Below are 13963 nucleotides of genomic sequence, written 5' to 3'. Positions count from 1 at the left end.
ATGTGCACATGTTATGGTCACGTGATAGAAGCTCAGACAGGCAAAGAAACCCTATCTGCCCACCCACCCCCGAGCTAAGCCCCCATATGCTCAACACTCTATACTGTAAGAGGAGGAGCTCGTCCAGGGTGGGTGTTTTCCTCTACAGCTGACTGTGTGCACTCGAAAGCACGGATTTCTCCCAACGTCAGCACAGCTGGACATCACACTGGCCAAGTAGCGCATGATATATGCTTGATTTTTTTTAATGTAGTTTTGGAGAGAAAATTCAAACTCAGAATTTTAACATTTATAATCTCAATGAGGTACTAATACGAACTCAAGCTGTTCTCAGAGGAGAATAAGTTCCCCAGAAGACTGTTTGAAGCAAGAAAGGTGGCAGGGTCTGCCAAATATATTATGAGATTGTGTAGTCCTTTAAAGGAATAGTTCACTCTAAAACAAAATTCATCCATTATCGATTCACCCTCATGCTGATGAGAAGTCCGGTGTAGTTGTGTATTCCTCAAAGTGCAGCTGGAGACCCGCAGGGGTACCCTCCGGCAGGAATAATCCATATAATGAGCGTAAGTGGCGCCCGAGAGGAAAAGGTCCATAAAACTACACAAAAGCTTTGTAATATTCCTCCATACTGCTCGTCCGCTGCAATCCAAGTGTCCTGAAGTGGCGACGTCCAGAGTTTACTCGAAACGACGTCATTTAGTACACTTTTCTAGCCTAAACAGTCACTATACTATATCTGCCTGGAGGCAGGCTCCGCGTTCACGCGAGTCTCCCTCACAGCGTTTGCACTACGGAAGCCGCGCCGGACAAGATCAACGAGACTCGCGATAGATACACACCGGTATTTACATCCTGCTGTGGGCGACCGAGCGACACACAAACACAAATGACGTCATTTCGTTCTAGAGTGAACTATTCCTTTAAGGTCCATTTTTTTTATTGAGTTTATTCAGACATGAAAACAAAATGAGTTTATTTAGTATATTTTAGGCATATAAAAATCAGTCAATGAAGATCTTTCTCTTCTGATTAAAATGCATTCTCAAAACTACATAGTGCACCTTTAAATGTCATCTGAGACTTCTCTACAGAGTCAAATATGTAGATATTTGAATCTATGGCCTTACAATAACATCAAATGGAATACTCTAGATGGTTGTGGATCACTTTAGATGCATTTCCATTTAATTCACCCTGACAAATGTGTTTTCTTTGGGATCTAAAATAGATTTTAAAGTAAAGTTTTATGTGTTTTAGGAATGCTTGGCTGCTCAACAGGAATTTTAAAAGATGGACCCACCACTACGCCGAGACCCTGGTGATCCGGGCATCATGAAAGAGAATGTTTATATAGCCTGGCTGGTTGTGACATGTAGTATTTTCATTAAATCCTGTCTCAAGAACTGCACAGAGCTGCTATGAGCATGTAAAAAATGCAGTTAAAGTGCAAAGAAAAAGCTAAAAGCTGCACGGCCTGTACAGTTAACAGCTCCCCGAGGAAAAGTCAGCATTTCCTTTAGGTCGGAGGCCACAGCTGTACATTCCTCGGCCACGTGATGAGGGGCCGTGAGACAAGGGGGGAGGGTCTGTATGCTCTCGAGCGTTCAACTGCAAGCAGAAATGTACAGGTGACTTATTCAAACTCAGAGAGAAAAAAACACGTATTCTTTATGCAGATTTTAAATGTTTATTTTAAAAATGTACATAGTATACAATCATCTCTGAAATCCTTTTACAACAAAGGTGTAAGACATTCAACAAGAGAAGTCATCATCTCTTGGTGTGAGCTTTTTAAAGCACCATATGCTCCTGGAATCTTTATTTAGTATACTGTACAGTTAAGTGTGTGTAAGATAAATTCTCCTTCTTCATAGTCCAAAAATGTTGAGTGAGAAGGTCAAAGTTGAGTGCTGAGGAACACTCTGTGAGCTTATGTTACTAGCTTAAAATAGAAAATGTCACCAGTTATTATATTTTCCTTGACGTCAAACAGGGTATTGCTTTTTCAAGCACAGAATACCCTTAAAATGTGTTGCAAGATTTCCCTTTCACCCAGCATAAAAATATAAATCTTAATAATACGGAGTGTCTTACAGTATGTAGTCTTTTATGTACCTCTCATCAGTAGGGGTGTTTGGTCTAAGGGTTTAATCCCTCCACAGTCATTGAAAATGTTCAGAAGAGCCGCCTCAATAGAGAAGAGGTGCTCATCCTCTACCTCAGGACAGTACAGCCTCATGAACTCCGCCAGGCGCACCAGGTATTCACTGTTGTGGCCCGTGTTGCCCCTGCAGGCAGCGATCTGGGCGGCGATCTCCTTGTCCGAGGCCGGACCGAGGTAGATGGGGTTGTCCGAAGTGGCGATGTAGACGAGGGCCGACAGAGGAGCCTGACCCTTCTCCTTCGGGATGAACTCCACCATCTTGGTTCTGTAACCCCCCAGCATGACCTCTCTCATGTTCAGGTACTGGAGGGACTCTTCTACCTCGGAGTCAGTCACCTCGTAGGCCACTCCCCATGTGCAAGCCTGAGGGGAAAACAAGTGGAATAGTTAGTATAGTTTAAGTAAATGTCAACAGAAGAAAAAGTTTCTACATCAGAGTTGGAAAAGAAAAAAATTTGACCTAGTTTTTCTTTTTGACATGGACACTTTTGGGTCTGACCATCTTTTTAGCTTGATAGAAAATGTTTCATGGTTTAATTCTGTAGAATAAATCACTAATCATGAGGATACAATCTTAAAAGCCAGGAAGGCTTGGGTGATATGCACTTCATAAATGCTAGGACTGTATTTTTGACCAAATACTAATACTAATATGGATACTTCAACAATATTGTAGGGATGACTAGACAATTGGTACCTTCATAAAATATTGACACAAGGAGTTTTTAAAAACAGGAAAAGACAATCCTATAATGATATCCAAAGGCTAACACCATATATATCACAATAACAATATAATATCGCTGAGTCGTCCAAAAGTATCAATACTTGAATGCTTTTGCGTTTAAAATGATACGATATTCACATTTGACTTGACTTTTTCTGATTGTTAATTTTTTAAAAAAAAAAAGAAAACAAGTCATCGTATTTGTGTGCCTAGGACTTTCTTTTCCCTTTTCCCTTGGCGAAGAGAGATAATTGTAGCAAGTTGAAAGTCTGGTATTGTGTCAACCTTAACCCCCCAGGGCAAGTTTCAACAGTTGGAAAAGAGTAAATACAGACTTAGCTAGCCTTAGTTGTAGTATCTTGGCTCGATAGTAGATAGCAGTAATAGTAGACATGTTGTATCAAACTGATGTGAATGATATAAGAATAAAGTCCAGGCTAAGGTCATGTCATTTAATTTTCTCACAGCATCACTGGATCTAACAATTATTGTGAGCGCTTCTTCTTCGTGGGATGAATATAGTAGGGATGTAGAAACCCATTTGAGCGCTGCATGCTGTGTACAGTATCAAAATAGACTTGGGAACACTTACCTCCTGATCCTCCACTAGTGTCACCACTCTGGCTGGCTGTGGAGAGCAAGGACACACAGTGAGAACATGACTACTCAGCATATCCCCTGGCAGCTTTACACTTCAGAATAAAACATAATTAACATTAATGAAAAAAAAAAAGTTTTAACCTGTTGGAGAGCAATACAATGTGAAAGTGGATGGATGTGTTGGAGGAAAATGATGCCACAAATCTCACCTTTTCCTTGTTCCCTCGATAAAAATCATCTCCATGCCAGAAGCGCCTCTTGTACCCTGTAATGTGTCCGATTGTGCTCCTCTTGTAAGCAAACCCTGGTTTCCACACCAAGGAGCCATATCCAAAGATCCACACGTTGGTCTTCTCCTTGATAATGTCCTGAGGTTTCATTGTAAGCGCTCTGGCTGTGTTTTTAAAAACAATACGAGGTCGTTGATGTCAACAAGTAGGTGCTCTCCGGTGTTTCCTCTCTTGTTGCTGTTGTCCTATACATTCCAATACATCTGCTGTCACTGTTGTTAAGTGCTTGAAGTCTCAGGAGCAGTGTCGTCAAAATACCGCTTGGATGAGTGGAAACTGTCCCGTTTGTCTTGCGTGGATGTGCAGAAACACGTGTTTTTGTTGTTCAGAGCACGTCAGAGTGAGACGGTCTCGACCAATGGGAGCAAAGAAGGGGCGGGAATAGCCAACAGTTAAACCAATCAGGGTCGTTTTAGTGATAACGCTTCATGCCAATGTTAATGTTGGGAAAACACACAATTCTCCAGACAGAAAAACAACAGTATGTTACATGAACTGATCACTTATATATAACATTCATTGAATGTGTTTTCATTACTACTACGACTACTCCTATTACTTACTATTACTTCTACTACTTTACTCTTTCTTTCTTTCTTTCTTTCTTTCTTTCTTTCTTTCTTTCTTTCTTTCTTTCTTTCTTCCTCTTTTTTTTCTGTCACAAAACTCTCCCCTTTTTTACATGAAAGTGATTTTAATTTTAATTTTCACAACACATTTGATTTTTCACATCATGGCCATACGCTTACAGGCCTGTATTGTAATGACCATTTTATCATTATTATTATTATTGTTTTGAATGTGGGAGCACCTCTTGTACCCTTGAGTGTCAAAGCAGACAGTAATAGTCCATCAGGTAATCACATTACCTATAAATAGCTGGGACTGTTATATCTGTGCTCTCTTAAGCTCATTAAGTGTCTGTGTTCTGCTGAGGCCTGTCTAGCACAACATGGGCCGATCACAAATGAATGACAGCCTGAGATCAATTTTGTCCTCTGCCTGTCACTGACATTTGATGAGCCAATTGGAAGAAACTCTTTTTCCTCCAATTTCACACGAAGCTCACTGCCCCCAAGTGGTAGCTGAAATACATTGCTCCATTCTTGAGACCTAAAGCTCTAAAGTGAGGCTTACGGTGTTGATATTAGCTGCAGGAGTCCAGGTGAATAAAATACAAAACGTGCAAAGTGACGGCAGTAGTGGACGCAGGCTGTCAGGCTGAGGGGGCAGAGGTGAAAGAAATAAAAGGGGCACCAGCTGCATATGGTGGAGGAGGTTGTGATGCATTTATGGTGAAACAGTACTACTAAACAACACACTACACTTCTGTGATAAAAACAAACAAACAAACACACACACTCAGGTAATTATTAAAGGTCCAGTATGTATGATTTTAAGGGGATTTGGGGGGCATAAATGGAATATATATTATTATTGAGAGTTATTCCACTACAGGGGCAGCCCTCCCTGCGGACACTCAGCCTGTCCACTCTGCCTAGCCCAGAGACACAGTTGCCTGCCGAAGAGGTTGGTTTGTTTACCTGGGAAAGTATAGCTGGTATTCTGCTGTATCACCTATGTCAGCAAAGCAGATGTGCCAGTGCACAAGTATAAATGCTCACAACAGCATATGCCACTTGCATAGGTTGCAGTGTAGGCTTCGAGTAGCGCCTACTTGCAACTATAAAATCAGCCTCAACACCAATATTATTACTTAGCCCACTTAGCTAAAGCTTCTTACGCCTTCAAAGTGCTGCTGGTGCATCAGTTGTAATGATACTTTATTACTTTGTATCACCCATAATTGTTTCTCCAGTAACCTCCCCGGGAAACTTGTGAGTAGGAATTGTGTTTTCACCACTGAAAGGGTACTTTATCATGTTTCTAGAGGGCTGGGGATGGGGGTGCAATCCTTGCATCCCTGCACGGGTGACAGCGTAAATTGTCTGCTGGGTTGTAAATGGTCCTCAGCCTCATTGGCGGTGGGGCCCCTGTATGCTATACCCACGCTCCACTAGTAACAGCATAATAAAACAGCATATGCAGATTTTCTCATTGACACATGTCCAAGCATATGGCAAATTTTGTTGAGTTCCTCTCATCTCAATCCATCACCTCCCCCTTTTCAGCTTCCTGCCATAAGAGATGACTTATCATCAGAGATCACAGTGAACTAAAAACCCTCAGTTATTCAGCTATATGATATTCATACATTAGCAACCCAGGGAAACAGTTAAGTTCTGTAGAGAGACCACAAGGATTCTTTATTTTCACATACAGATGTTATTTTTTTAAATATATATCTTATTGTTTGAGTAATTCCTTACATTGCTGCCAATTACAACGCTGTCCACTGAATGATTGCTAGCACATTGATTTCACATCACACTGACACAGATAGTCGTGGAATCATTCGAAATGCTACCAGGCCAAATATATATGACTGTATCTATAGACAATGAAGCCACTTCCACACCAGCTGACACAAATAAAGTTTCTAGATGATTCCAAACATTTAAATTAGGATCTCTATTTGACCACATGTACACTCAACCATTGAAGAGCAACAAACAAACAGTGTACCAGATATGTATCCATTGTTTCTTTTTATAACAAAAAAATATTAATAAAATAAAACACCAACGACACTTTAAAAATAAATTCACCTTTTCTGGGCGTCAAAACGGATGTCCATACTTCTAATCTCGACATATAAATATACAGTATATACAAAATAATCTTACAAAACATAGAAAGAGAAGGATCAGTGCTTCATATTCTTAAATTACTAATGAAATACTAATCTTACAAAATAACATTATTGGTTCAGTAATTTCCTTTGAAGGCGTCCTTGGTACGATAGTCACTTCATGTATTTCTTTGTCTTTATTTAAGGGTGATCTTGCATAAGGTAAAACAAGGCCTTATCATGAGATCCCTGCATGGAGCTACAGCGTATTGCATCTTTTGATCTTTTATGTCACCTCCATTTTGTTGTGCAAGGGCATCAAGATAAGGCGGGGCACAATGTTTGTCTTCAACACATATATAAGGCTTTGTGATCGAGGCTGCATACATTCTTTATTAAAAAAAGGATTTACAAAACTGACGACCCTAAATATCCTTCAAAAATGAACCGTTTTCAGTAGTTTTTTTGTCCCTTTTTGATTTAGCACAATGCTGATTTTTGTTTGCATAGCGCATTGCAGGCCACAAAAAAAAAATGAAAAAGAAAAAGGCTGGCTCCCTCCACAGGCTTGTTGGCAGTAAGTTGATTTGTTGATTGCTGATTACTGCAATAAGGTGGAGAGGAGTACATCAAGATAGTCCTTGTTTTCTAATCAACATGCAGGCATAAACATCTCGGCCTGAAGCCCTTGGATGAGCTTGGTTGAGTCGAAAACATTGAAGGAGCGTCTACAAGTCAGGTTTGCTCATTATTTCCCGCAGTCTTTTTATTCAGTCTTTACATTCTCACAAAGATAAGTAGCTTTAGTTCTGTTGAGTTCGAAGAGCACACCGGCTCCATCCAGTTATCAAGTTTTCAAGAGCAGCAACTTTCATTTAAATAAATCCCAGTCTCTCCACGCTTGTAAACAGTCCACAAGAAATCCAATGTTGACGGTAAATAATATCTTCTATTTATTATACCTGAAAAAGGAGATAAAATCCGTAAATTCATCAGTAAATCTCAAATAACAACAATAATATGGAAAATAGATTGATTGTGGAAAAACGAGCTTACCTCAGTTGCAATGATGCATTCATTTTTCTCCTCTGCTATTACAAAGACAGACTGGTACATTGAATCTCTGGAAGAACATATTGTTGATATTCTACAGTCGGGCCTTTCACTGTGGAGGAAAGATATGTTATATTAGTTACAAAGCACAAAAATCATCAATGACCTGATATCCACTACACAGTACAGCTGCAACCATTAGTCGATCAAAATAAAATTAATTGGCAACTATTTTGATAATCGATTAAAGGAGACCTATTATGCTCTTTTTGTTTTTTTCCTTCCCTTCAGTGTTTTATGTAGGTTCTTGTGCATGTACAAGATCTTAAGGTTAAAAAGCCAGACAGAAGCTCCTCTCTCCCACAGAAAACACTGCTCATGAAACGCCTCATCAGCAGCCCCGCCCTTAATTCCGAGACTGTGACATCATACTATGTCATCAGGTCACACATTTGTGTAATTTATGTCTAGCGGGAAGTTTGGCATGTAAATATTAATTCAGCACAGCTGCTCTGCTCAGGTGTGTGTGAGCTGATCAATCAGAGTAGACTGGGCATTCAGGAGGAGGGGCCTAAAATGTAAACTTTTAGGCCCCTCCAATTTTTGTATTTGGGTTTTGGACTGACTACTGGACATAAGATGCAATTTAAAGATGTTCTAATGTTTGGTTTTTTTTTACATTTTATAGACTAAACGATTAGTCATGAAAATATTCAGCAAACCAATCTATAATGAAAATAACAATAAGACAACTGCTCATGCAGCCCTTTCATGTGCTCTTACCTGTACATTCTTGTCAAATGCTTTTTTTCTTCTATTGTCTTTTCACAGTTTTCGTCTTTGTCCAAAAGCGACAGTTCATCCTTGTACCCCATGGAGGTTTTATAGCCCAGGTGGTAGTGGTTGATGTGTTTGTGATTAGACTTTTCACTCGGACAGTCCCCCTCCAGATCCATCTTTTTATTGTTGTTCTTGAGTTCTAGAGTAGAGATGAGGTTCTCCTTCTGAAAGTCACCCTTGGAGAGGTTGTTCATGGTCTCCGAGTCCTGCTCCTTGCTCCTCTGCTTCTTGACATGACGTATTACCACCACTACCATGCAGCAAAGCACGAGAACGGCCACCAGGCCGACTCCCAAGCTGATGGCTGCCAAGCTCAGCTTGTCTACGCTGGGGCTGGGCGTCCCGGGTGAGGGCACATCATTGGACTGGCACTGAGGGCCGCTGTAATGGTCCGGGCAGATGCAGGTGGGCTGGCCTTTTGCTCCAGTGGTGCAGGTTCCGCCGTTCAGGCAGGGGTGAGAGGCACAGCTGCCTGTTGGCTTGTCGCAGTGGTGGCCTGTGTACCCTGGAGGACAGATGCAGGTGTAGTCGCTCATGCGGTCTATGCAGGTGGAGCCGTTTGCGCAGGGGTTCCTGGCACACTCATTGATGTTGATCTCGCAGCGCAGACCTGTGAAGCCTGAGCGACAGCTGCACATTGGGAGGTTACCATGGACAATGACACAATGTCCACCTGTGTGAAAGAAAACAGCATTATAGAAGCTGTCCTTGTGTTTATTTCCAACACAAATCTACAGAAAGTAGAATTTATTTTTTTACCATTGGTGCATTGCAGTGAGGTACATTTATCCACTTTCTTCTCACAGTTCAGTCCAGTGTAGCCTGCTGGACACTCGCATATGTATGTATGCCCATTGTCCCTCTCCTTGCACTTGCCACCATGAAAGCAGGGTGTATCAGTGCAGGTCGGCATCCTGTGTTCACAGTGTGTCCCTTCAAACCCCTGTGGGCACACACACCTATAGCCGTTCTCAGAGTCCTGCAGGGGGGAAAAGATATAAAGTTTATCAGAAAGCTCCCTGTCAGATGTTTTGTGTTATCATATCCTGTTCACGACTGCCCCAACGAACCCCATTATCCTCAGTTTGAATTCTATTTACAGTCCGCGCTCTGTGAACTGGGTCATCCACCGACTTGACAATCGATAGCATCCTCCTGGAGCAGCAGATAGACCGAGGCGAAAACAAAAACAGGAAAGCCTGTGTTGTGGGAAAGGAGAGAGAGAGACTTCCGGACTCACCAGGCAGTGGCCTCCGTTGCGACAGGGCTGGCTGTCACACTCCCTGACCTCCATGTCACAGTTGACCCCGGTGAAGCCCGGCAGGCAGGCGCAGGTGTAGCTGCCCTGGCCCGTGTTCATACACGTGGCCCCGTTGGTGCAGGGTTTGTGGTGGGTGCAGTAGTTCAGATCTGTAAACAAATGGGCGGAAACGTTATTTAATCGAGAGCACTTACATTGTAATTTCCTTGTAGTTTAGGGAAACAGGCTCGCCACTCACCTTGATCACAAAAGATGCCTCCCCAGCCTTCCTTGCAGGTGCACTGCCACGGATCTTTACAGGTACCATGTTTACAGGATGGATGGAGTTTACACACATCACAAAAGAGCCCCTGCCAGCCCTCTCTGCATCTGTTCAAACATAAAACAGTAACACATGACTGCTGGCTCACACCTTAATCTTTTTATCCACCACGTCACACCTTTCATATTCCTAGAGATCATTTTAAAGGTGCAGTATGTAGTTTTGGGGAAGAGAAAAATTTAGTTTTTTTTTTTTGTTTTTTTTTTTTACACCTAAACAAACTAAATAAACAAACTGTCTTTGTTTTCATGACTGAATAAACAAACTGACCTTAAAGGACGACACAGTTTCATACTGTTTTACTTGTTTATATTTGGCGGACCCCGCCACCTTTCTAGCTTCAAACAGTGTTCTGGGGACCTTATTTTCCTCTCAGAACAGCTTGTTTATTCAGTTATGGGAAAAAAATAGAATATATTAGTTCATTAAAATTCTGAGATTGAATTTCCTCTCCAAAACTACATCATGCCCCTTTAAACAGAAGCTGAAATCAAGTAAAACGTCACCTTTTAGTTATATAATTAAGTACTAACATTTTATGCAATGTTTTTTCTGCTATTATGTTAAATAAATCGTGTAAATTAATACTAGATGCAGGTGAATAATACTCACTTGCACTCTCCAGGTAGTGTGCAGTTTCCATTCCTTTCATTGCACCCTTCAAGGCAGATTGCTGTTAAAAAAAACACAAGACTATATTTATAACAAGCTGTTATGAGACTTTTATCACCTTTAAAAGCTTTTCTACGCACAATAAAACCTGCTACCCAATAGAAAAACATAATTGTCCTGCCCATGTGACATTTATTCTGCGTTGGTTTTACGGTGTTAAACGGCTGGTTAGTGCGCAGCAGATGCTTGTTCTCAAAAAAAAAAAAAAAAAAAAGAGAGAGAGAGAGAGGGAGAGAGAGAAAAACAGGACAGCTGCCCCATTGTTATCGGTGGGCAGTTCGAGCCCCGTTTGCAGCTGCTGCCCCGCACCGCCCCAACAATAGAGCCCGCAGTTTAGTGGCGCGTGGCGGCCGATAATGCCGCGATTAACCCCGGCGCGCGCTGCGTCTGCTGGCGACCACCGCCCTGGATTAAAGCCGCACGCGCCCGCAGAGAAAGTGGGGCCCTGTCTGTCTTCAGATTTCCACCACAACACACCTGTGATCCCGTAACAGGTGATTCAGACATGCAAACACCTTGTTTGGTTTAAAAATGCGTAATGTTGCTGCTCGAGGTGGAAAAAAATACAAATTAGAGCCTATTACGCGGAAGAATACAACAGAAAAATACCCACAATCTGTTTAAAAAAACAAAAGAAAAAAAAAAGCTACACAATGTCTGTATATTAGGTCTTTATCTTACATTATGCAAAGTACCCTCCTCTAAAGTGTGCCCTGTGACCTTTAACCACACACAAAACACAGTGTCCATATGGTGTCTTTACTCTTGCTTACGTTCTTGGCAGTATTCTCCCTTCCATCCCGGTAGACAGGCTATTTGCCCGTCAGCCTTGCAGGTGTAGTGGCCAAAATGGTCGTCTCTCGGAGCGCATATTTTGGAACAAGTGTCCCCGTAGTAATTGTCATTGCAGATGAACCGGTATGAGTACCTTAGCTCCGTCTGCGTCCCGCTCGGCTCATCCTGGGACCACTCATGCCCTATTCCCAACTGTTTATGGATGGCAAAAGAGCCAATCAAGAATTCAGGGTTGGTGGTGTCTGTGAAGAAAAAGAACAACAGGCATGTTGGGATTTATGTTTTCAAAGTACCATCTCACAATAGTTGATAAATGTAACAATTATCCCTTTGGTGATTTGTGTGACAATCTGCGCACTGAAATTTCCCCTTCCTCTCTCATGTGACCATTATTCCCCTGTTATGAAGGACCTAACAAAAAAGGTGTAAAATCCAGGAAAGGGCTGTCATGGGATTTTTGGCAAGGCTTCTGCGTTCTCACTTAAGCCTGTGCACTTTCCCATGCGTGCCAAAAATAAAACAAGGGAAGCGCGATTGTGTTGGGAGAGTTTTGATTGTGAAGGAATTGTCCGTGTGACTCATGAGGCATCCTAACAAACACGGATCCATGACGCTCAGAATGCCAGATGCATTTGCCAGCACTTTGACTGAAGGTTATTGATGAAACGTGCGACAGGTATAATAGGTATAATCTACTGTACAGTATGTGCTACACACGGGATGTCTCCCTCTAGTGGTGGACACGTCTCCTCACCTCCAGGCAGGTCCGCTGCAGGAGAATGCCAGGCTTCGATAACTAATGAGAAAGCACCCTGTGGGGACAAATGAAGAGAAAAACGTCACTAAAAACATGAAAATTAATAAAAAGCACATTTATTTAAAAGTCTTCGGCTTTGTTTTACTGAAAACTGATGGTTCAAACTGTCATTTTTCACTTTAAGTCGGTAGAAACTATTCCAAAGTGAAAATGTGAGGATGAACGCTTTCTTTACGCACAGTGTGAGCAACACAGGGATGCAGTAAACCATTTGTAATCGGATCTACAGTGTTTATGACATTAAAAAACACGTTTCTGGGGCATTAATATAATCACTCGTGTTGATCTGATGTAGAACGTACAATGATAAAACAGAATATTAATAATTTTCTTTTAAAACAATAAATTCTAAGCACATTTCTGTCACTCGGATGATGTTTTGAATCCCTTGAATTCATCACTAAATCCTGAGAAAATTACATTAAGTCTGGTGTGTACACATTCGTTTTCTTCGAAGTCATTAGTCCGGACAGGTGCTCTTACCGGCCAGGTGAAGTTGAGCGGCAGACGCAGCCTGGCGTCCTGCTGCTGGATGCTGAACGAGTCGGTGCCCAGAACAGGTGTGGCGACTTTGCCAAATAAACAGCCTCCAGGAGACACCACCGTCTGGAAGTTCTTCAAACAAACCCTGAAATAAGTCCTGCAGCCAGTCATGCCGCAACTGAGTCCATTTGCCAGCAAACCTTTAGTATTCTGAAAGTGATGGAGATCTATCTCGAATACACCTGATCCCAGAACCTAGAAGGATACAGAAAGTGAGCACAACAACATAATGCAACATTTTCCCCCCTAAAAGAAATATTTCCTCATTTGCAAAGATTAAAAAAAACAAAACACATGCTACCTGAGTGAATATTGTCATAACTATTGCAGAGGTGAACCAAACGGCCATCCTTTAGAGTTTGATGTGCGTATCCGTAAAAAATCAGTTCCAACAAAAAAAAACGCTCCTAATCCAAATGCTGATGGCGAGTGATGACAAACAACGTGATCAAAATAAATATAATCCTTCTTCCAGAGACTGTATGGACAAGATCCAGCTCCGCATCCGTATCCAGACGGAGAAGTTGGAACAGACCGAGTTATCCAGTGCAGGATGTTAGACAAATATCAGTAACGTCAATATCCACAAGTGAGTCTGTCTGCGGTCTTTCTGTTGCCCATCCATCGTGCCGGTCAGATGTGGTTTGAGTTTGCTGTGCTGATGCGAGGCTCGTGTTGCCAACAGTGATGCGGGCGTGTGGCGGAGCATCAGCGCATAGTGACTACCAGTGAAGGATGTTTGACGTCCCTCCCAGTTTATATACCGCAGTGTAGTGCCATTACAGACACTGTCCGTCAGAAGACACCGCCCACTCCCCTCTCCACCTTCTTTATGCGTGGAATATCAGTTATTATTATTGTGGAGGGGATTGTCTTTGAGGCGCCTGGTGCAGAAATAAAACGCGCTTTTCTGAGGTTTTTGCATGCAGGTTGTTCATGCCTTTAACCCAAATACAGAATCTTGCAGAAACAAATTCATGTAAGATAATTAAATGTAAAACATATAAGTTGACATGATCACTGTTGGCTACAGCAAGCTCGGGGAAAATAAGTCATTTGTCTCCACCGTTTGTGCGTCTTTACGCGCCTGGCCGCTTCAAGTGCCTTGTGACCTCGAAGCTCTCTCTCTCTCTTGTTTCTTGTGTTTATTTTAGATAGAGATGAGATAACCCCACAGCTGTGTG

The 13963-nt window shown here is 41.9% G+C and overlaps 2 protein-coding genes across 2 annotated transcripts; both read right to left on the bottom strand.

The window, feature by feature from the left end:
- Nucleotides 1-1667: 1667 nt before the first annotated feature.
- LOC141010507 (glutathione-specific gamma-glutamylcyclotransferase 1-like) lies at nucleotides 1668-4050 on the bottom strand. Its single transcript, XM_073483491.1, has 3 exons — nucleotides 3704-4050; nucleotides 3487-3522; nucleotides 1668-2530 (listed from the first exon to the last, which is right to left on the bottom strand). The coding sequence occupies exons 1-3, from the start codon at nucleotides 3872-3874 to the stop codon at nucleotides 2111-2113; spliced, it is 627 nt and encodes a 208-aa protein (XP_073339592.1). The 5' UTR covers nucleotides 3875-4050; the 3' UTR covers nucleotides 1668-2110.
- Nucleotides 4051-6025: 1975 nt separating this feature from the next.
- LOC141011057 (delta-like protein 4) lies at nucleotides 6026-13479 on the bottom strand. Its single transcript, XM_073484267.1, has 11 exons — nucleotides 13081-13479; nucleotides 12720-12974; nucleotides 12174-12231; nucleotides 11398-11661; nucleotides 10565-10625; nucleotides 9869-9999; nucleotides 9610-9779; nucleotides 9129-9348; nucleotides 8313-9042; nucleotides 7533-7641; nucleotides 6026-7438 (listed from the first exon to the last, which is right to left on the bottom strand). Exons 1-11 carry the CDS (start codon nucleotides 13126-13128, stop codon nucleotides 7433-7435), a joined length of 2052 nt encoding a protein of 683 aa, XP_073340368.1. The 5' UTR covers nucleotides 13129-13479; the 3' UTR covers nucleotides 6026-7432.
- Nucleotides 13480-13963: the final 484 nt, after the last annotated feature.

Source organism: Pagrus major, chromosome 16 (assembly GCF_040436345.1).
Source record: "Pagrus major chromosome 16, Pma_NU_1.0".
Taxonomy (NCBI): Eukaryota; Metazoa; Chordata; class Actinopteri; order Spariformes; family Sparidae; genus Pagrus; species Pagrus major.
This window is presented reverse-complemented; position numbering and strand designations above follow the sequence as displayed.

Excerpts from the sequence above, each read along its gene's own strand:
- LOC141010507 (XM_073483491.1), bottom strand. The coding sequence starts at position 3,874 with ATGAAACCTCAGGACATTATCAAGGAGAAGACCAACGTGTGGATCTTT. Across the intron at positions 3,523-3,703 it reads ATCGAGGGAACAAGGAAAAG|CCAGCCAGAGTGGTGACACT; the intron begins GTGAGATTTGTG and ends TGCTCTCCACAG. Across the intron at positions 2,531-3,486 it reads CACTAGTGGAGGATCAGGAG|GCTTGCACATGGGGAGTGGC; the intron begins GTAAGTGTTCCC and ends TTTTCCCCTCAG.
- LOC141011057 (XM_073484267.1), bottom strand. The coding sequence starts at position 13,128 with ATGGCCGTTTGGTTCACCTCTGCAATAGTTATGACAATATTCACTCAG. Across the intron at positions 11,662-12,173 it reads TGCAGCGGACCTGCCTGGAG|ACACCACCAACCCTGAATTC; the intron begins GTGAGGAGACGT and ends TTTTCTTCACAG. Across the intron at positions 9,043-9,128 it reads CTCACTGCAATGCACCAATG|GTGGACATTGTGTCATTGTC; the intron begins GTAAAAAAATAA and ends TCTTTCACACAG.